The sequence below is a fragment of the Pollicipes pollicipes genome, unplaced genomic scaffold (assembly GCF_011947565.3).
Source record: "Pollicipes pollicipes isolate AB1234 unplaced genomic scaffold, Ppol_2.1 Scaffold_7228;HRSCAF=8575_pilon_pilon_pilon, whole genome shotgun sequence".
In the NCBI taxonomy this organism is placed as follows: Eukaryota; Metazoa; Arthropoda; class Thecostraca; order Pollicipedomorpha; family Pollicipedidae; genus Pollicipes; species Pollicipes pollicipes.
In genome coordinates, this window is record NW_023597032.1 from 277378 (window position 1) to 298112 (window position 20735).

General features: G+C 50.4%; 2 protein-coding genes and 1 long non-coding RNA gene across 3 annotated transcripts in view; 1 reads left to right on the top strand and 2 right to left on the bottom strand.

The window, feature by feature from the left end:
* Window positions 1-6736, top strand: LOC119109051 (organic cation transporter protein; the record flags this gene model as incomplete). The annotated part of the gene is made up of 9 exons (XM_037232590.1): window positions 1-41; window positions 341-444; window positions 2245-2399; window positions 3018-3186; window positions 3827-3950; window positions 4578-4761; window positions 5561-5689; window positions 6130-6320; window positions 6608-6736. Coding segments are annotated over exons 1-9 (1191 nt in total), but the record flags the coding sequence as incomplete, so codon positions are not given.
* A 137-nt stretch (window positions 6737-6873) lies between these two features.
* Window positions 6874-11303, bottom strand: LOC119109040 (uncharacterized). The gene is made up of 3 exons (XR_005095382.1): window positions 11035-11303; window positions 9504-9734; window positions 6874-8754 (listed from the first exon to the last, which is right to left on the bottom strand). It is a non-coding gene; the product is annotated as an uncharacterized LOC119109040 (long non-coding RNA).
* Window positions 11304-16014: 4711 nt separating this feature from the next.
* Window positions 16015-20735, bottom strand: part of LOC119109039 (trynity) — a 34916-nt gene continuing 30195 nt past the window's right edge. Inside the window, exons 13-17 of the mRNA XM_037232579.1 lie at window positions 18963-19102; window positions 18555-18636; window positions 18176-18320; window positions 17571-17817; window positions 16015-16988 (exon numbers count right to left, since the gene is read on the bottom strand). Coding sequence (XP_037088474.1) covers window positions 16819-16988; window positions 17571-17817; window positions 18176-18320; window positions 18555-18636; window positions 18963-19102 — 784 coding nt within the window. The 3' untranslated portion in view covers window positions 16015-16818. The remainder of the gene's footprint in view (window positions 16989-17570; window positions 17818-18175; window positions 18321-18554; window positions 18637-18962; window positions 19103-20735) is intronic.

Consider the following 20735-nt stretch of genomic DNA (forward strand, 5'->3'; position numbering starts at 1 on the left):
ATTATGATACCTCAGAATACAGCAATACCATCATTATGGAGGTGAGGCTGGTAGTTGTTTTTGTTTCGTGTAGAACTGATTTTTCGTTCTAAAATCCAGCTGTTTGTGGCTAGGTCAGGTCAGGTCAAGTCAGGGGCCGTTCATAAAGTGTGTTACGCGCATTTGGTTTCGTTTTTTTTTCCTGCTCCTTTTCCCGGTTATGCACCGGTTACTCTGGATGATATCTCCACTCGCCCACCTGGTTCACAAAATCTCTAAAACGAAACAAGTAATGAATGTGTTGATTATCACTTTCTCAGAAGCCACAGCCTGCTACTGCGTATTTATTTGCCTTCTGCAGTGGGACCTGGTGTGTGAGCGCAAGTGGTTGCAGATGCTCACCCAAGCCACGTACATGATCGGCATCATGTTTGGAGTAATGTTCTGGGGGATTGCTGCTGACAGGTAAGCCCCGTTCTTATCTATGTCGGGTTAAAACCTTTCACGCTTCCTGTCCTCACACGATTTGAATGCTTACCGGGCCTTCACTTGTATCCATTTCTGCCGGTCGAGAGGCAAATTCGCAGTCAGGCTCTCGGACGCTTGAAGGTCGTGTCAAAAACTGTTGCCCAGAATTATTCGCAGGCTATATTTTTTTTCTAAAGTGAACATCTCAGGTGTCGAGGAAGCTCGTTGTCAAGCATGAGTCTGGGTCTTGAAAAACCGAGTCAAGGCCTAGTCCAAGTCCGCGTCGCCAATCCATTCTTGGCACGTGGCATGGGCCCGAGTCGGGGTGCTATTCCAATCATTGTTATGCCTATGATCCGGGCCTTAAAATTCGAGTCCGAGTCCCAGTCCTAGTCTATTAAAGTTTAAGCCAGTCAGTCTCGCAATAGATCATTTCAGTGAACAAAAACGGGTTCATATTAGATTTTTATGGCAGATATTACAGATACTTTGGCGTAGTATAGAATAACCGCCAAACTGGCCGTGCGACATTGCCACCGTAGCCGACTGGCAGACTCACTTGTAGCACTTTAGCTTGTCGAGAGGTGTCGTGCTAATCAGTGTGATTAGAGCCCAAATATCGCTACTTGCTCTTTTTTGGCCCTTCCTGGTGATATTCTTGCATATTTTTTCGTGATTTTCAATTGTTAACTTGCACGCACATACTCGGTTATGGCGTTATTTTTAGCTTATGCGACTCCCAATCTTACTTTCTTCATAACTGGTGCCATTTTCCAACGTTCTGTAATACATGGCACAAAATGTGATTATAACCTATTGTTTGCAATTCGCACTAAATGCATGACGTTCGTTGAGAGCCATTTCAAGTTTGTTGGTGCAAGAAGTTGTGCTGACGTGCGCCAAACACAAGTAATTCGATTATATTAGTTTTCCTGGCCTTGGGCACCACTTGGTAAATGCGGTGACTGCGATCGTTTGACGTTGCTAAGGCGTCATGTATGTTTGGGTGACTGAAATGATGTGCTCAAGTTCGCGGGTGTCAAGCTCAGAGTCCAACGGAGTTGAATCTTAAAAAGGAAGTTACACGTGACGCACCGTACTTGACATTAATTTGGGTAATAGCTGTACCCAACGTCTGGTGAAAATTGGAATAGCTGTCCAAATGCAGACGTAGCTTTGTAACTTTCCCAAATCCTTCACAAGGCAAATGAGGAATCTTACGCGCCATAGCCGAACTAACCAAACCCAACTTAAGCCAGCTGAAACGAATCTGACCCATATTTTCCAACGTAATACAGTATACACACGACAAAGCACAGCACATTAGTGAAGACCTATCAATTGAATATACGATTTGCACTAGGATGAAACTGTCTCCTTTCCTCTACGGCGTGCGTTATGCTGTTGAAACACCATTCCTGCCATTTGGAGGCCAATTGGAGATTGGCCATTGGAGGCCAAAGGAACATGCAAGTTCAGTTGACACGTCCGGCTTCCAAAAATCGTTTAAGGTTAGTTTCAGTCCAGAATTTTGGAGAACGGCTGCATGTTAGAGTCCTTACTTTTCAGATTGGTGAGTCTGAACTCGAGTCTTAATTACCTGTAAAATCAATAACTTCGCCTGAGCCCGATTCTGGACATATCACAAGTTTCTGCCTGAGTCAGGGTTCAGCAGCTTTGGAACCCTGCCTGGTTTAACTCATGTCCTGACTCGGCAAGGCTCATATGTGACAATTCATTATCTGTGGCCTAGTCTGTGCGATATTACCTGTGACCTCGTTTGTGTCTGCCGGGCAGGTACGGTCGAAGACCCACTCTGTTCGCCTGCATTGTGCTGACTTCGTTCTTGGCCAACCTCATCGCGGCCGCCGGCAGCGTCGAGCAATTCCTGGTATTGCGCTTCCTCACGGCGTTCTGCGGGATCGGCGCCTACACTTCCAGCTTTGTCATGAGTAAGCGCACCTGCTGCACGTGGATCGATGTGGGTTGGGATCTGAAGTGTGTCGTCGGGGCTTCGCCCGGAGGGACGGCTTGTTCAGCACACAACCGTCGGTGTGCGGCGCCAAGAGGGTGGCAGGTCCACGTATAGTGTTCTTAGGGGACACAGGTACTGTTACAGAGATCCCAAATACGTCTGGATGCCCAGGCTTCATAGTTTTGGAACACTGCTGCCTTCAGGTACTTTAGCTTTCGATCTGCCTGCATTGGTCGCACGGTCTATGAAACACCACATCATCTACCAGTGTCATAGGCAAGATAACAAAGGTACAATGGACCCGACAGTGTTAGAAGTTAGCGCCGAAAGCACTTGTCGCACATCGCTTGGTCACATTCCCCGACTAGTCGCAGACTGGCACCGATTTGTTGAAGGATTGGAATCATGTGCGAAGATTTATCGGCTCGCGCGGAGACTCCGTCAGTCGACGGGTCTCATCAGGAGAGACGCCCCCAACCCTCAACCCACCCCCACCCCCGTCCGCCTCTAGACGCCAGAGCAGCGCACTGGGCCGCCACCTCTGCAGCGCCACCCGGTGGTCTGTGCCCCACTGATGCCCGCTCTGGCGCCGCAGGTATGGAGCTGGTCGGCGACAGGTGGCGCGTACTGCTCGGCATCGCCTTCTTCCTGCCCATGTCCTTCAGCTTCATCGCCCTCAGCGGCATCGCCTACTTCATCCGAGACTGGCGGATGCTGCAGCTGGCCGTCTCACTGCCCAGCGTTCTCTACGTGGTGTACTTCTGGTGAAGAGCGTTCCTTAATCGACGACGGTGCATTCCGATGTTTCACGTTTCTGTTTTTTTTTCAAAGATTGCATGCGAGTTTTGTTTCCTAATTGTACACGTGCGGCCATGTTTCGGGACGCGTGCGGTCCCTTTGGTCGTACCCCGCTTCTGATCGTACCATCCGGACTTTGATGCCCTACACGTCATCTGAGCTGCGTTCTGACAGACGCTGACGTATGTCCGCTCATGAGCTGTTGTATTACATGCTTTCAGTCATGCAGAAATAATTCTGATGCGTGCATTTTGGGCCGGTGTCGGGACTCTCCTGACATCAGTCCACTTCCGGCCGGTACCGCAGCTCCTCTGGCGTTAGTTCGTTCTCAGGCTGGTGCCGCAGCAAGGCTGACGTTAGCTCATTCTCAGGCTGGTGCCGCAGTGCTCCTGACGTTAGCTCGTTCTCGGGCGGGTACCGCAGCATCCCTGACGTTAGCTCGTTCTGAGGCTGGTACCGCAACAAGCCTGACGTTAGCTCATTCTCAGGCTGGTGCCGCAGTACTTCTGACGTTGGCTCGTTCTCAGACTGGTGCTACAGTACTTGTGACGTTAGCTCGTTCTCAGGCTGGTACCGCAGCGCCCCTGACGTTGGCTCGCTTCTCAGGCTGGTGCCAGAATCGCCCCGCTGGCTGATATCCCGCCGGCGTATGGCTGAGGCTACAGTCATCATGCAGAAAATACGGCGCTACAATGGGCAACAACCTGTAGACGACTTCAAAGTCTCTCAGGTATCTAAGACTTATACTTCTGTTGGGTTCTAAGGCAATGTGTTTCTAGGAAAGCAAAGACTTCATTTGGAGACGCTGTTTGCATACATGCGCTGTGATGTTGCTTCCGTTATGGTGTTAGCAATGGGAAGACTTGATGTGCATCTGCAATATTGATGCATTTTTCACATTTATTGCAAACTTCTTCTGTGCCCACATTGGTTGTTTATGATGCAGTTGTTAATCACCTTTGCAGATATAATAAGGACTAACGGTATCATCGATGAGATACGACAACTATGCCTTACTCCTGTTTCCGACTTGCCGGCTTTCCAGTGTTTTAGGCAAACATTGCGTCGTAGTGGGATTCTTAACACTCACCTAAAATGGCGCCTTAACCTCTGAACCTTCTATTGCATCATACCGTGGGCTGTATTTGATTGCACCTCCGCGAGGCATGGCGCTATGCTGTCACTGTCTGTGTGGTGCCGGGGACAGGGCGGCGAGGCGGGAGCCTGTACCTCCACGAGGCAGGGCGCTATACTGTCACTGTCTGTGTGGTGCCGGGGACAGGGCGGCGAGGCGGGAGCCTGTACCTCCACGAGGCAGGGTGCTGTGCTGTCACTGTCTGTGCGGTGCCGGGGACAGGGCGGCGAGGCGGGAGACGGCCGGCGCGCCGAGGCCTGTCTGGACCTGATCACCAACGGGCGCATGCTGGCGGTGACCGGGTGTCTCTTCTTCGGCTGGTTCGTCAACAGCCTGGTGTTCTACGGAATATTGCTTAACACGGGAGACTTTGGCGAGGACATCTACTTGAACGCTTGTCTCGGTGGTGAGTTCCGGACAGCGTGCTGTGTTACGGACAGCTGGCTAATACAATAACGCTTTTGTTGACGGTGGGTCTACAGTCCCGTCAGAGGCTGTCTGCTCAGGAATACGTTTGTCAGGGTGATCGTGCGAAAAAGGTGCGCTTATCGTGGTTCGCGCGAAACAAGTTCTAGGACATTGCGCAAATTTCAGGAGCTGCGCAAGAGTTCATTAAAAGTCATGGCAGTTTTAGACAAGTTACAAACAAAGACAAAACAAAAATAGTCCTATGCATCATACAAAAACCAGGAGAATGGAGAGATAGATGCGCTGATATTTCTATTGGAGTTCTATTTTATCTTATGTATTTATGTTGGAATTCGTTGCTACTTCTGACAAAATTTACTTCTGATATTCGTTTCAATAAACGCGTGTTGCCGAAACATCCACGTATCTATCTGTTCATTCTCCTGACTTTTCTACAAGGCTGTTACTACTGCCTTATCTATATGCGTAATGTTCCTCCCAAATGCACTTACCAGCGTACGTAATTCCGCTAATGCGTTTTCATGTCCCATGTTCGGTATAGCGGACAGTGATGTGTATTTGTCTCCTCTTTTGTGGGTGTATTTGTGCTTCACGTGCTGACTTTGGATGATGGCGATTAAAAAAAGGTAGAGGTACTTCAGACCAGCTCCCCACCCGTTTTCAGCAAACCACGCCTGAACTATCTAACGTTGAGCACCGTCACTAACGATGACTGCTGGTGACATCTGCCGGAGAGTAACCACATGCCCCGCTAACGCCCTGTCGACGGCTGGCAGGCGTGGTGGAGATACCGGCGTACGCGCTCTGCACGTACGCCACCTACCGGCTGGGTCGGCGGCGACCCATCAGCTGCACCATGGTCGGCGCCGGCCTTGCCTGCCTGCTCACCCTGGCCTGTGAGAAAGGTGCGCGTGGGGTGACTCACTCGGCGTTGACGTGGTTTTCGAGACGTTGACGTGGTGTGCGAGGCGCCAAGCAAGCTTGTTCGCAGGTTGACAGCGTACGACGCCACAGTCAGTGTGGGCTGTCACGCTAAACTTACAGCCAGTTACAATCAGTTGCGCACTTATTGGAGAACAACGGTAAGCATTCCGTATCAAAGTGTGGCCTCAGCTTTCCGACTTAAAGGCAGTGTTTTGCTTCAGGAATCTCTCCCAAACGTTTCCGCCTGCATTCAACTCTGCTCGGTACATGCGACGACTGTCTGTGGTGCAAGCGACGCATCTACGTCTGTGTGCGTCGCGTCAGATATCTTCGTCTTGTGTGACGTCTGTGGGCGTCGTGGATGACGGATCGGTGTGTCGCGTACGACGGCTCTGCTTTTGAACGGCTGACGGTGCGGCAGGTGCATATCAGTACGACTGGCCGATAGTCTCTCTGGCCATGATCAGCCGGTTCTGCATCACGGCCTCGTTCGGCTCCATCTACATCTACTCAGCCGAGCTGTTCCCTACGGCCGTGCGCAACACCGGGCTGGCCAGCTGCTCCTTCGCCGCCCGCTTCGGTGGTATCCTCGCCCCTCTCCTCCTACTGTTGGTGAGCGTGCTGCAGAGCCGGTTGTTTCTCGCTGGCGTTAATATCATAACTTTATGACACAACGCTGAGTGTGACAACTTGGCTCTTCAAACTCCCGTTGGTAATTATGCATAAGAGCGAACAAGCCCCTGCTCGTAATGGCTGGCACGTACATAAAGTTGTCGTTTGACTGCCAGGAAAGGTGGGTATACCCCGGAACGGAGCTCGTTTGCCAGCACCGTGCGCTGCCTGTGTACTGGAGATAAACTTGAGGTGAGTGTCTGATGCGAGGTGGGCGGCTATTACAGCGTGACGAGGTGCACCCGGCCTTCCCGGTGGTGGTGTTCGGACTGGCGGCGATGGTGGCCGGCCTGACCATCCTGCTGCTGCCGGAGACCGCCGACCGGCCCCTGCCGGAGTGCATCGCCGACGTGGTCCGGCCGCGCCGCACGTCGGCCGCCGCGCCGTCCGAGGCGTCGCCGCTCACGGCAGCGACCGCCGAGCCGGCGCCGGCAGGTCCGGACGCCCCGCGAGACGGACACTCCGCCGCCGGCGACCACGGGAAGGAGGGAATGTGCAATGAGCGGAATGAAGAGTGGAGCCTGTAGAATGGGCGCGAGGGTGGAGAGGGCAGCACTGAGTGCAAAAGGCGCCGGTGCGGGCTTACTGGGGAATGTGTCCCAGGGTGCAACACTTTATCAAATGCAGGGTATGGCAACGTGCGTGCGTCGTGGCGTTGCTGAATTTTGCTTGCAATCCCAGGCTGTGCCGTATTGCCACACTCAGAAGTTCCATTAATGGCAGGGCTACCGTATATGTGATGAACAATACGAGCTTAAGAGCACCGACCAACCTTCCAGGGCTTTATGGAAGGGAGGATGCGGAGTATTTTTTATCCTCATAGGTGCCAAACAGTACGGCCTGGTAACCGGGTAAAGCCTGGCCTGTTGGGCACTGCGTAGTACGTGAATATCTTTAATGCTGCGTTAGGAGGGCAAGTGACGATCCGCAACCCTAGTGCGGCAGCCGGGTATCCTGTTCCTTTAGATTATTCGCTGTGCCAGGGCACTGCGTTTGTTCCGTGTCCCTGCCTGTATCTGTTTAGGTAAACTGAACTGAGCTACGCATCATATCGAATAGCATCACTCAAGTGTCATGTTTTGTATCAAATGGCGAACTACATTTACATGGGACGTTGCCAGAGCATATTTTCCCGGACGGTCTGTAATTTTGTTCCTAGACAAAAATACAAACAAGCGAGATGAGGCGGCAGCGTGTTGAGGCATGTAACCTTGAGCTTTTATCGCCGGGCACAGGAGCTTAACACTTAATTACCCGAAATTGCGTTACGATGTGTGGATGGATTTAGGAGATACCTTTAGACACCAGAGACACTTACACCTGTCCAGTGCCCACGATTTGAATGGCTTGCCGGCTACGATGCGAAGATGTTTGCATCATACGCATATGCACAGGGCTAGGATTATAGCGACCTACTGGTACCAGATGCTGGATGTGTGGATCCAAAAGCTCGACATATTGGCGAGCCGTCTTTCGTAAGCCTACTTTGTCTTCATCATCAGCATATGTTTGTAGGTCGCGTTTAGCTTAGCTGAATGCTGAAATACATATCCGTTGCATTTGCGCGGCAAGATGAAACCGGGCCCAATGGAAACGCTTGGTACGGGACGGTGGCGAGGGGGCGCATTTCACGCGCGACAAATCTCGTCCAGGCTCAGCTGTTTGGTGCTGAAACTCAAACATGCGACGTGCGAACAAGATCGCTAACGCTAGATCACTAGATCATCAGATCTTTAACGCCAGATCGCTAGCTGTAACGCTAAACAAAACATGAACAGAAGGTATATAGTCCTGTACCTTCCGTCAACATCATGCACGGTGTTCCAAAGCATTGCCTGTCTGGCCCGGGCGCCTTCTCGAAGCTGGCTGGCGGGCGCCGCTTGGTTTGCTGCCGTGTTTGGTCTCTGCCCACGGCCGCCAGCGCTGTCCTGTGGCGTATTGTAGCTCTTAAGTGCACCGCGGTGAGCGGTACAATGTTGGCAGACGTTCGCATACACACTTTCCTAGACGCACCAACACCACAAGCCGGCTGGCAGGCACCACGGCTGATTCTAACATATTGCTTCATGCGTGTCTTGAGTTGGCTTTTAACGCCTGAAGGATGCTTAGAATAGCCATCCAGCAACGACGAACGCGAATTCCAACAAAATTAGTGAAGGCGTCGCTACGATAGTTTCCGCTCGGCTCTTCCCGGCGCACAGGCGTAGCTGCTTCTTGGACTGCTTATTGCATAGGTCCTTCTCGCAGTAATGAAGCAAGAAGGAGCACTCTACCTGCCCCATATCGTCTAGCACATTCTTCCGCACGCACTTGTCCATGTTGAAGCCTTCCTGTCTCAGGACGCACCCCCTGGTGGCGTACTGCTCCGCGGCCGCTGCCAGGCCACAGAGCGGCGTGAGTGTACACGGCGCCCACGTCACATGCACGGGGACAGGCACAGAGACATGTGACACGGAAAGCGGCCAGCGTACACAGATATGTTGCACAATGTAGAAATGGTGTGACGTATGATATTCTTGCGGCTCGTTTTGGCAGTATCACCATAACTTCTGAAGCCACTAGATATTTTCTGGTTCGTTCTCCACTACAACTTTCGTTTTCCCAAGTCATTGTGCCCTACGGGCATCCCTTGAACAATGTGACAGCAGCTAGACTAGCCGGGACGAGCTGGTGAAGAGCGCCCGTCGTTATAGGCTAATAACGGGCCTAGAGAGCTCCGCGGCACAAGGGGTCCCGTTACAGGCACGGTGCCTAACAAGTGCCAAGGCTTCTGAGCGGCGAGGCTCCCTCTAAAAGGTCCAAGGCGGGCACATAGCCAGCAAGGGTGCTTGCGCGGCTGGCTGGACAGCCAGGATTTGTCCTGAAATCTCGTAGAAGTGCGCGACTTATGAACTATCTAACATCCGCCGTGAATCATCCCGCGTGCAGCGGCGATAATAGTTGATAAAAGCAAGAGAAGCTTCTGTTTTAGCATTGTGTTCTTATTCTGAGAGTGGTTGATCTTTAATGAGCCAGGATTTGGCGTGGAAGTGCAACATCAGGTGATCACTGCCATACGTTATGAAAACGCGCATGGTCGTTCCTGACCATGAGCGCAGCTCGGTTCGTTCAGCCGTTCCTCACCCCAAGCGAAGCCGCATACCCAATCACCATCTGTGGGGCATTCCAGCGTGATTGCTCCATAGTCCGTTTTGTCGTTCACCTCTTGGCAGAGCGGCCAAGTGGAATAGTTTTGCTTAAACATCTTGCCCTCCGACTCTACGATGCTGTACTTGCCATCCACTAGCAGCTTATTGGTCTCGGCTATCTCCGGATCGTGATCAGGCTTGCATGAAGCACACTTCAGCGAGTGGCCTGGAGCGAAGAGCGGATTCATCAGAATGCTATGTTTTGGGCGGGAAATATGTACTGAGAAGTGGACTCTAGGTGCATCGCATGTCAAGCAGCGACAGTCAATACAAAACCACGTGATGCACAACCAATGAGAAAAGTGACGTTTCACCTCTACGCTTATAATTGAAATTGAACAAAGCTGATTAAGCGCGTATCTGCACAGATTTCACGGATGTCAAATATCGTTATGAGTAACTTTTGTACAAATCCGGGACATAATCCAGCGCAACTGAAACATCCTCAGTAGCATAATACTATAAAAACCACCACCTAGTGGACTGATATGTGTATGCTTGTCAACTGCATTTTGCACATGCATCCAACTCAAAATGTCAGACTTCTGATTATAAGAAGCATGATTGCATTCTGCTCAAATAAATTTTCCATAGCTGTCTCAACATATTCAGAACGCTAAGCGTGACTCAACGTTCAACATGTGTTTACTCGAATCAAATCTGCGGTTCTCCGACCGTATGCATAATCGTGCCTCCACTGGCTCGATGTAACGATGAAAACCGCCACAAATTCGTAGTCTGTTTAGCAGAAAAGAAATTAAGCAGAGGTACCTGCTTGATGAATTAATCAAATGCGTTATGTTGGCCTAGAATTTCACTATATTAGTCCAAGCAGCATTGCTGCCCTGGTTTCAACAGCCATTCATCTGTTCTGATAGCTCAGGCTCGGTTAGAACGTTTGCCTTTTGATTAACTTATCTGTGATGGGTATGTTGGGTCACCTAATGCCCTGACTATTGGCCCCTGATTAGAATGTGCTACGGCCCTGGCAGCAGCTTTACTTAAGGTCAGGTGATTGTAGGGGCAGTACGAATAGTGCCGAAAAAAATCGGCGCTTTAAGCTTTTGCCCAAAATTCTGCCGTTGGCCCGGAATTTCACGATCGGATCAGATGAGGTCAAGGCTCCGCAACAAACCCTGTTAAGCGAGGGTGTTGATACCAGAACTCCATCCAATCAAAAAGCCCTGGACTGAGTCTTCAAATATGAATGGTAATGCTAACCGATTCCTTTAATGAACATGGTATGCTACGCATTGGTGGTGGTCAATGTAAGTCGGCATCGTCATGGATGATTTCAAATCACTCACTCGTGTTTGCAGGCCTGTAGAAAGTAACTTATTCGCCGAACGTTAATGGAGTGTACAGTTTTTGTAACCATTCTGTCGACACATCAATCAGGGCTGCTCAGAATTGTCACTTAAAGGGCACCCGTCATCCAAAATTCAAATAATGCCGAGATTACGTACCTGTCATGCAGAGCGTGGAAGATAACCCGTACAATAGCCATATTGTCACCGATCCCATTGTTCGATGAGGGCTAAGAATCACCTCGCTCAATCGTGATAAGTGAAAACGTTTTGCTACATCACGGGAAAGCATGAATGGCAGCGATGAAGAAACGACTCATGAATTCGTGATGTATATCTGCATTGATCAACCGATGATGGAATAGATTGCCTTTTTTGACAGGTGACGGGAGGATTTCAGATAAATTCCGCTGCATTGATATCGTGATGCCGCTTGACATTGTTTGCGGCAAGATATATATAAATTGGCGTTTATTTATATCTTCTAGTGCATGCCTTGGCTACACTGACACCTCCCTGAAAAATATTATCATCGTGAAGCTGGAAGATGCGTACATATGTGATTAGTATGGAGGCTGCGAGCTGAGAGAGTCCGGAGAGTCTCTGAACGCTAATTAGCAGGAAATTTTACGCTGCAGCGATCCAGTCCAGCCCGGTTCGGCCAGGAAAGTCACACTTTTAGCGTTATACCTCTGCAACCATCGCGTGGATTCCATCGCCGCAGACCTTGCAACAACAAAAATTTGAGTTTATGATAAAATGTTTTCAAGGTATCTAGATGCAGTGTTTAAGCAAACGCCGCGTGCCTATGACGACACATTATCACCAAAATTTAGTTTCTCCTTAACGTCAACGAGGAACGCAAAGTTTTCAAGTTGCGAAAAGCTGAAAAGCACAGGTTGGAAGCAGGCCTAGATCTCGGCTACAAGGTAAGCAGATAAGCTAACGCCAGCAGAGGGAACAACGGACAACTGTGCTGGCAAGCGTATGGCTCGACATGCGCATGTTATCACGTGCTAGCGCAGGCGAACCATGGATCTGTTCGTTTTGAGGCGTTTTTGAATCTCGGAGTTGAGCAGCCAGACCAGATGCAAATGTGACTAATGAACCCCACAGTGTCGGTGAATGTAGCAGCTGCATTTCGTTAACAGTCCCCAAAACAGTCTGACCATTAGGTGCACCAGCAACCGACCGAAAAGTGGTCAATCGTTGATCATTGGCGGAAAGATGGCAGTGCCATCTCTCCAAAAGCATGTTTCGAATGCAAGGCGCTATGACCTAAATAGAAAGAATACAAGATAAGCCTTAAAGATTCTCTCGAAACGAAGACGGTATGACCTAAACACAAGGAATACAAGACAAGACTGCAAGGCTATCTCGAATGCAAGGCGTTATGACTTAAACAGGAATATATCTATAAGATACCGTCACTTAGGTAAGTGCAGCTCGTTTTCAACAGAACGCTCCGAATAGCCAGTGCCTTGCAGCATGACTGCCGGCTGACGAACAATGTTGCCTATATTTTAATCCTCGCTCAAAGACATTGGATCGAGTCTGTTGCTCACTGAGAGTGAGATTCATCGTTCTCGTGCTACGTAAAGAATAATCATTTTTTTAAGCGTCTTATCATGCTTATTAACCGCCATGATCGTCACAATCAGGATGATATACAATAATCAGCAGTATAGCAGCATAGCAGCAGCAAGCAACATATATATATATATATATATATATATATATATATATATATATATATATATATATATATATATATAAGCTGTGAAGTAGAACAGTATGGTTAATAAATCAACGGTGTTAAAAAGCTTTTCGGACAATGATAAGTGAAGAAGTGTGGTCAAGTTTTCTTTTGGACCACATCTTTCACATTGCCCACAATGCTGTCAGCTACTCACTAGCATAGCTCCCATCTAGATGAGGCATCACGTAGCGACGGGCTAGAACACTCGATAACTGGCCGGCTCCGCTCAAACTCCAGGCACCACATCAAACAACAGCCGGAGTGCGCTATGGAACGCAATGCTAGCTCACAGATACCGCACGGTCCATTGGCCAGTTCACAATCGCTTTGGCTGAACACAGTCTATGGACGCAAAATCTTAGCGGTTTTCTGCTCTGAGCGATGTTTGCAACTATAGCCGACTCAGGAAACAGAAAACATTTGAGTTTGACTGGGCTATATTCGTACACATGATAATGTGCGGTGCAATATAACCTTCCCGGATCTGCTCTCACACTAAGGAAAACGTCCTCCTTAATTGCAGGCACTGCGCAGGCTGCTGGCTCGCTTGCCTAGAGCGCGAAAACTACGTGAGTAACTGAAAACAACTGAGAGGTGAGGGACGTAAAGCATGCGCACACAAACACACACGCACACACACACACACACACACACACACACACACACACACACACACACACACACACACACACACACACACACACACACACACACACACACACACACACACACACACACACACACACACACACACACACACACACACACACACACACACACACACACACACACACACACACACACACACACACACACACACACACACACACACACACACACACACACATATATATATATATATATATATATATATATATATATATATATATATATATATATCTCTCTCTCTCTCTCTCTCTCTCTCTCTCTCTCTCTCTCTCTCTATCTATCTATCTATCTATCTATCTATCTATCTATCTATCTATCTATCTATCTATATCTATATCTATATCTATATATGTATGTGCATATATCAAAGTCGGAATAGTTGATGGTCGTCGGCGGAGGCCCTCGGCCGCCTCACAGCCAACATGACTGGTTCTGGTACCTTTGTCATCATGTACCCCTGCCCGTCTTGGAGAGTTCTGATTTTCTGGAAATTCTCTGAATTGTTGAATACGGCTATTGTAATCGTTCTTCTATAACATATCCGAATGCGAAGGCAGGAGATGCATCTTCAGCATTCAGCATTCCCTATTACTCCACAAGCCACTCAATCAATTCCATGACAGTTTTAAGTTTAATGAGATTCACCTGTATCGTAAAATATGTGAACATACTAGGTGAATGCCGATTATAATGAAAAGAAAAACATGCCTGTATACTTTGCATCGCACGATCTTTGCTCACTCTCAAAAACAAATTAATCGAGTTTTATCTTAAAATTTCAAGAACGAGGCTCATTCTCAAAATTTGTGTTGAATTTCCTAGAATTTCTGCCAGATCTCGGGGATTTTATCGAAGCCTTTCTAGGCTGTAACAGACAGCGGCTCATTTACTTCACAGGACTGTGTATCTATTACGCCTCGGCCTTGTTTAAACACGGTTTCTAGAATCTGACGTTACTTACGACTGGGATCATTCATTGACGGTCAACATAATGATTGGCCGAAACAGCCGATACATGCTGAGGCAGACTGCATATCAAAACTCACGTGAGTTCTTTTGTGAATTTACGAATCTTAGCAGAGGTCTTATTCGCCGGCTTGCACCACAGGTAAAACATGTTGCATACACCGGCGGATTTACTCAAAGGTTTTACGACAACGAAGTAAATCTGAGTCGGAGTGCGATAGCAAAACCTGAAAATAGTTCACGTGTCGTTGGCGCTAAGTATGAGAAGTGCGTCACGGCTGTAGAGGATATCAAAATGCAATAAAAATCTACGGGGGTTCGAGCTGAGTAATTTTCGTTGATGAATGTGCTTGTTGGCCGGTCCACAGGAGGCACAGATATTTTGTGCTAGGAGTGGCCCATACCAGTAACATCCCGGTAAGTGTGTGTACGTTGGAAAATAGTATTGAGCTGGAACATCGTAAATTTGAAAGGATAATATTCCAAACAGCTTGCTTATATATATATATATATACAACGGGAGCTTTCAGGACAATTTGCACCCCTTCTTCAGCCTTGGTCAGACAATGATATTCTCGAAAATAGATTTTGGCATGACCTAAAAAAAAAGAAATATGCAATCAACATACCTAGACTCTTAAGATAACCAAAGTAGAATTACTGTTTTTCATTTTAGCCGCAGATAAATAATGCAAAGCGTTGAAATATAACACATGAAATGGACTCACAACTTTGCACGACTGTAAAACACTTTGTGAATGCTACTATGTCACATGATAACTAACCGACACCACGCATACGACGCATGCGACATATAGCAATACTTAAAGCAAAATAACGCAAACATATGCAAATTTCCTGACCCGAAGCCCGCTATCGCAACTCGTATTACATATTACCCAAGCCGACTCCTTTTTTCAGCCCCTATATTTCAAATTTCGATGCTCACTCGTCGTAGGTGCCCCAGGTGTAGCAGTCAGAAGCTTGTCGCTGCGCATTCTAGTGATGAAAGTGCTATTTTTAATCTTTCTTTTTCTCCAGTTTGTGTCATAATTTAATTTGTTTCCCCTCACATTTGATGCAATGTGCTGTGTCCGGGATGTGTTTTGATAAGCCTGAATGGCTTATATTCACCTCTCTTATCGCTCTACAGTGCTCGCCCCTTCTGGATTTTAGGCTTTTACAAGTTTTCCCTCACAAAGACCTTTCTGCATTCACATGTGTGTCGGTAAATTATTCCCGTCTTTTGGTGAGCATTACAAATAATAGTTTATCGCCCGAATCACTACAACGCCAGTAAATTGACATGATGTGTAAATATTCTGAAGTGAAAACTTCATCGCGTGAGTTTTTGTGCAATCGGCCACTGGTTGCAAAGTCCGTGAGACTGTTTGATGGTTTCAAGTCTCGTGAGTGTACGTTAGAATCCACGAATAAATCATTAAGAGGCTAGAGCCATAAGGCAAAGTGTCAGATGTCTGTAAAGCATTCACGTGTGATTTAAAAAGAAACAAGCTTATGTACTCAGGTAAGTGAAAGTATGACCCGTGGTCCCAGCCAAAAACTTGATGGATTTAATTTGTGTGTCCCAAATCCACAGCTCGAATCTTCGGGCGTGCATTTCCAGCATCCCCTCCTCCTCTTCCAGCTGTCGGTGAGCCGCTCCTTGCGACCACCCGGCTGATCGGTAGCTTAACAGCTAGCCGGTTGGCTGCAGACCAGCATTGGTGTTAACAATAACAAAGTATTGTAAATAGTATTTATTGGCCATGTTTCGTGATATCCTTACATCAAATCTGCTCAACTGCAAGAATCAATACAATAACAGCGCCTTGGTCGGGTCAGTTATGCGTTACATTGCATTAAAACGTCGTGGTGAATGTAATTCACGACCTCACCACTTAACCTGGGCATTTCATGTCTCAGAATGACGTCAAATATCAATCTTTTCCTTGCTATCCCGCTGCTCATGTTCAATAGAGTATGGCCGTGTCCACACTTAAGCTCACATCCGTGCACACTGAATAAAGGACATCACAAAAGGCCAAAATGATAACTAAGTTCTTAGTCATGTCATGTCGCTCACGCATACCATCAACAAGAACATCACACACGGACAACAGTGTCTCACAAATGCCTTGCATATGCCCTCAATAAATATCGCCTAGCTCAATGGAAGTGCGTCCGGGTCCCGGAACTGAAGCCAGCAGCCAACTGCAAGGCCTCGCTAGAAGAGCCGGACTCGGTGAGAAAGAAACGTAACAACTGTCAGATGACTGTAACTGTAACAACTGTCGGATGCAAGGTACTGTCAAGGCGACGAATCGAGCGACCTCGGAGCGCAAACCTCAGCGCACACGGCGCGCCGAGGGCATTAACAGTAGCTTGCACCAGTCACTGCTCGTCCTGGGATGCCCATTCGCCTCTCGCTGCGCCGAGATCCCACGTTGTAATGCCACTGATGTGCGGAGCGCCCTGGTTTCAGTGCCGACCTCTCCGGTTTCGCAGGGATCCGCCCCCGTCATGGGCGGCCGGGCTGGCCGGTCCGGCTACAGTACTTTGTTGTTGCGCGTCATCCACCGCTTCATGAAGAGGTAGAACATGCTGCACACGTAGATGAGGACCAGCAGGGCGCAGGTGACGGAGAGCGCCAGGACTGACGTCTTGGTGGGGCACTTCTCCAGGACTTCCACGCTGTCGTTCTCAAAACCGAAGTGATCTACGAGAGGGAATGTCATCAGCCAAGCACCAATGACATTTTGCTTGGGGCGGGGGGGGGGGGGGAAGTAGGGCAGTAGCGATCTAGAGAGCCCCTTCACACGGCGGCGGAATGAACGGTGTGTTATGAGCGGTCCGATGACCAGCGCTGAGAATGGCGGTCCGACCAAGGGCTAGTGCCACGTGTCCCCAAGATGATCTTCCGGCAGGATAGAACGAACGACAGCAAGGGATCTGACTGGCATTGTGCTGATGCTTATTTCGGCACAAATTTGGGCATCAGGTCAAGTAAAACTTCTCCCCTTGACCCCGCCGTCCGCCAGCGACCCACCGTCCGCTCGTGACCCGCCGTCTACCAGTGACCCACCGTCCGCCAGTGACCCGCCGCCTGCCAGTGACCCGCCGTCCGCCAGTGACCCGCCGCCCGCCAGTGACCCACCGTCCGCCAGTGACCCGCCGCCTGCCAGTGACCCGCCGTCCGCCAGTGACCCGCCGCCTGCCAGTGACCCGCCGTCCGCCAGTGACCCGCCGCCCGCCAGTGACCCACCGTCCGCCAGTGACCCGCCGTCCGCCCGTGACTCACCGGAGCCGGCACTGTCGAACGCCGTCTGGTGGGTGACGTATGGCGGTACCTCCACCTCGGGCAGGCTGCTGCGCTGCTGCTGCTGCGGCCGCGCGTCCGGCTCGTCGCCGAAGTCCAGCACCAGGATCTCCTGACTCAGAGTCATCGACTCGGGATCGCGCGGGTCCTCCACCAGCATGGTCGGGGTAAGCGCACGCTTCTTGCGGCCCCAGGACTCGAACTGCTTGCCGTTGTGCGAGCACTGGGCCTGTGAAAACAGCGAATGCGCCTTTTGGGTGGCGGCTTTGGGATATGGACACAAGTTTTTATGTGGACACAAGTAAAGATATAGACACAAGTAAAGACGTGAACAGTTGGCAGACAACGCATGACTGTGTTTGTATATGGAGATGCGCGAAAACTGAATATGTGTACCTTACTTTCGCTTACGGAGGCACACAAAGAATTGAATACCTGTATATTAATGCGAGCAACCGGCGAATATACCACAACTGGGCGCAAGGAAAATCCAGGTGCACCCCTTATAAGTTACATTTATGATTGAAAGTGAAAACCTGCGTTCGAGATCGCGTGGTGCGGGCAGTATGATTCCCCGACCGACTCACCGGCTGACACTGGCCCAGACAGTACTTGACGTTGCACTGGAAGATGACACCGTACGACTCGGTGAAGCGGAAGGCCTCGTAGGTGGACTCGAGGGAGTTGATGTTGGACGTGAAGCGCGGGAAGATGTTGGGGTCGATCGGGCACCTGCCGAAGAGTAGCGCGACATGTCGAGGGCAGAGTGCGGTGAAGCTCATGGCCTTTCAGAGGGGGCCAGGAGCCAATGGAGGAATAGCAGCGATACTCGCCTATTGGTTTTGAAGCACGGGTATTGATATTAGGTCATTTTTATATGTAGCGAAGTTAGCTCATATACAAATTGCGATTCCTTTGAATTATTTTTCCAAGAAGAAAAGCCTTGTCTGGCGATACAAAACGTACCCCTGATCGTCGATGATCTGGAAGGTGCTCTTCGCGTCCTTGGCCATGGCCACACAGTTGCGAGCGAAGATGCCGTACGGGGCTGAAAAACGATCAGGTAGGGCACGTTAGCGATACACCCGCACTGATGACCCCATGCGGTACTCATGAACCCCACCTGTAAAAACATGATGGGCCACCCGCAGTCGCCGGACAGGACCCCACTGCCGACTTACTCAAAGCAGGCGGCATAGCGTTTGCAGATGGACACTTCACACGGGCGGCGCTTGTAGTTACGTCGTGGTGCAAAGTAGCGTTCTTCCACCTTGTGAATGTGCCAATATGGGGTCATGGGCAGGGCACTGCTGACTGGGACTTCTGCCGGGTCCGTTTCTGCATTGCCACCACGTGACGGGCCGATGCACTCACTGCTGGGGGGGATCTCGATGCGGAATGTGAGCTTGTCTCCGATGCGGACGGTCTCCACCTCCCGTCCGGACGAGTCCAAGATGGAGATCTTAGGTGGCGGCGCAGCCGGGGCAGAGGTGATGGAAATCATGTCGGGATCCCTGCGGCAGAGACCAGTCCTCGTCGTAGGAAGTAGACGTGCTCATGCTCGCTGATGTCCATCAGAGATGTTTTCGCATAGGAAGAGCTCGCAGATGAAGAGCCGAATGCCATGGCAGCACGTGGCATGGAAAACAAAATGTGGTTAGCTCGACATACTCGGTGTTGTGGGCTGTGTGTGGAAAACACCATTTATGTGTTTGGCAAACATCCTCATATTTTCACAATGCTGAATACAATACGCTTTACTACATACGTTTCGATCTCGTACCTGGATAAGCTGCACAGGCTTTGAAAACAGGGCTGTTTCGTGCGCCAGTATGACAATAGCCGGGTGGTAGCCATTAGCAATGATTTTGCCGTGTTTCGCTGTACATGACGCAAGGGAGGCAGTAAAGCGGACGGAAGCAGGGCTTCACAAAACTGATTTGTGACATGTGACACATATAACAATACATTTGCGTGGACAGAAGACAACATGTATCTTTTTCATATGATGGCATGCCTCATATTTAGCATGCTTACAAAGCGCAGTAATAAGATAAGTTGGTTACGTCCCTTAAACATAACATTTCCTGGTCACCGTAGTTCCCTGTTGCCTTCCACGTTCAGGCTAACACATGGCGGGCGTATTAGTGCACTTTAGCAGTTGCATACCATCATGAGTTAGTTGGACTTGCAACATGTAGCGCACACCCGCAGGCAAACACGAGGAAGGACACACAGGCACCGCAGCCCCGGTTCCATCCCGAGGCCCTGTGTGCTCAACCCGGCACGCGGCCGGCCCTTCGGAGCTCATTCTCTGCGACCGCACGGACCGCGCGCCAGACAGCCGACAGGTCTCGGGCCCGGCGCCGACTCGACTGGCGCACGGCTGCGAGACGCCAGACAGCCGACAGGTCTCGGGCCCGGTGTCGACTCGACTGGCGCACGGCTGCGAGACGCCAGACAGCCGACAGGTCTCGGGCCCGGCGCCGACTCGACTGGCGCACGGCTGCGAGACGCCAGACAGCCGACAAGTCTCGGACCCGGCGCCGACTCGACTGGCGCACGGCTGCGAGACGCCAGACAGCCGACAGGTCTCGTGCCCGGCGCCGACTCGACTGGCGCACGGCTGCGAGACGCCAGACAGCCGCCAAGTCTCGGACCCGGCGCCGACTCGACTGGCGCACGGCTGCGAGACGCCAGACAGCCGACAAGTCTCGGACCCGGCGCCGATTCGACTGGCGCACGGCTGCGAGACGCCAGACAGCCGACAAGTCTCGGACCCGGCGTCGACTCGACTGGCGCACGGCTGCGAGACGCCAGACAGCCGCCAAGTCTCGGACCCGGCGCCGACTCGACTGGCGCACGGCTGCGAGTCGACGCGCTCGGAGTACCCGCCGCCGCAGAGGCCGCACCGGCCGCCGGCCACCGGGGCTGTTAACGTTAGTGGGCGGGAGGGGTGCTCTCGTCGCCCCCGAGCCCGCGTGCTGCTGTCCCCCTCTCTCCACCAGCCAGCGCCGTGCGTGTGAGCCGGGTGGGGAGCTCGACAGGCGGGGTGAGGCGAGCGCCTTACCGTATCAACAGCTGTCCCATCGGGCCTGCCTCAAAGTTAGGGTCATAGAACTCTGAGTTGGGATCTTGCGCCGCTTG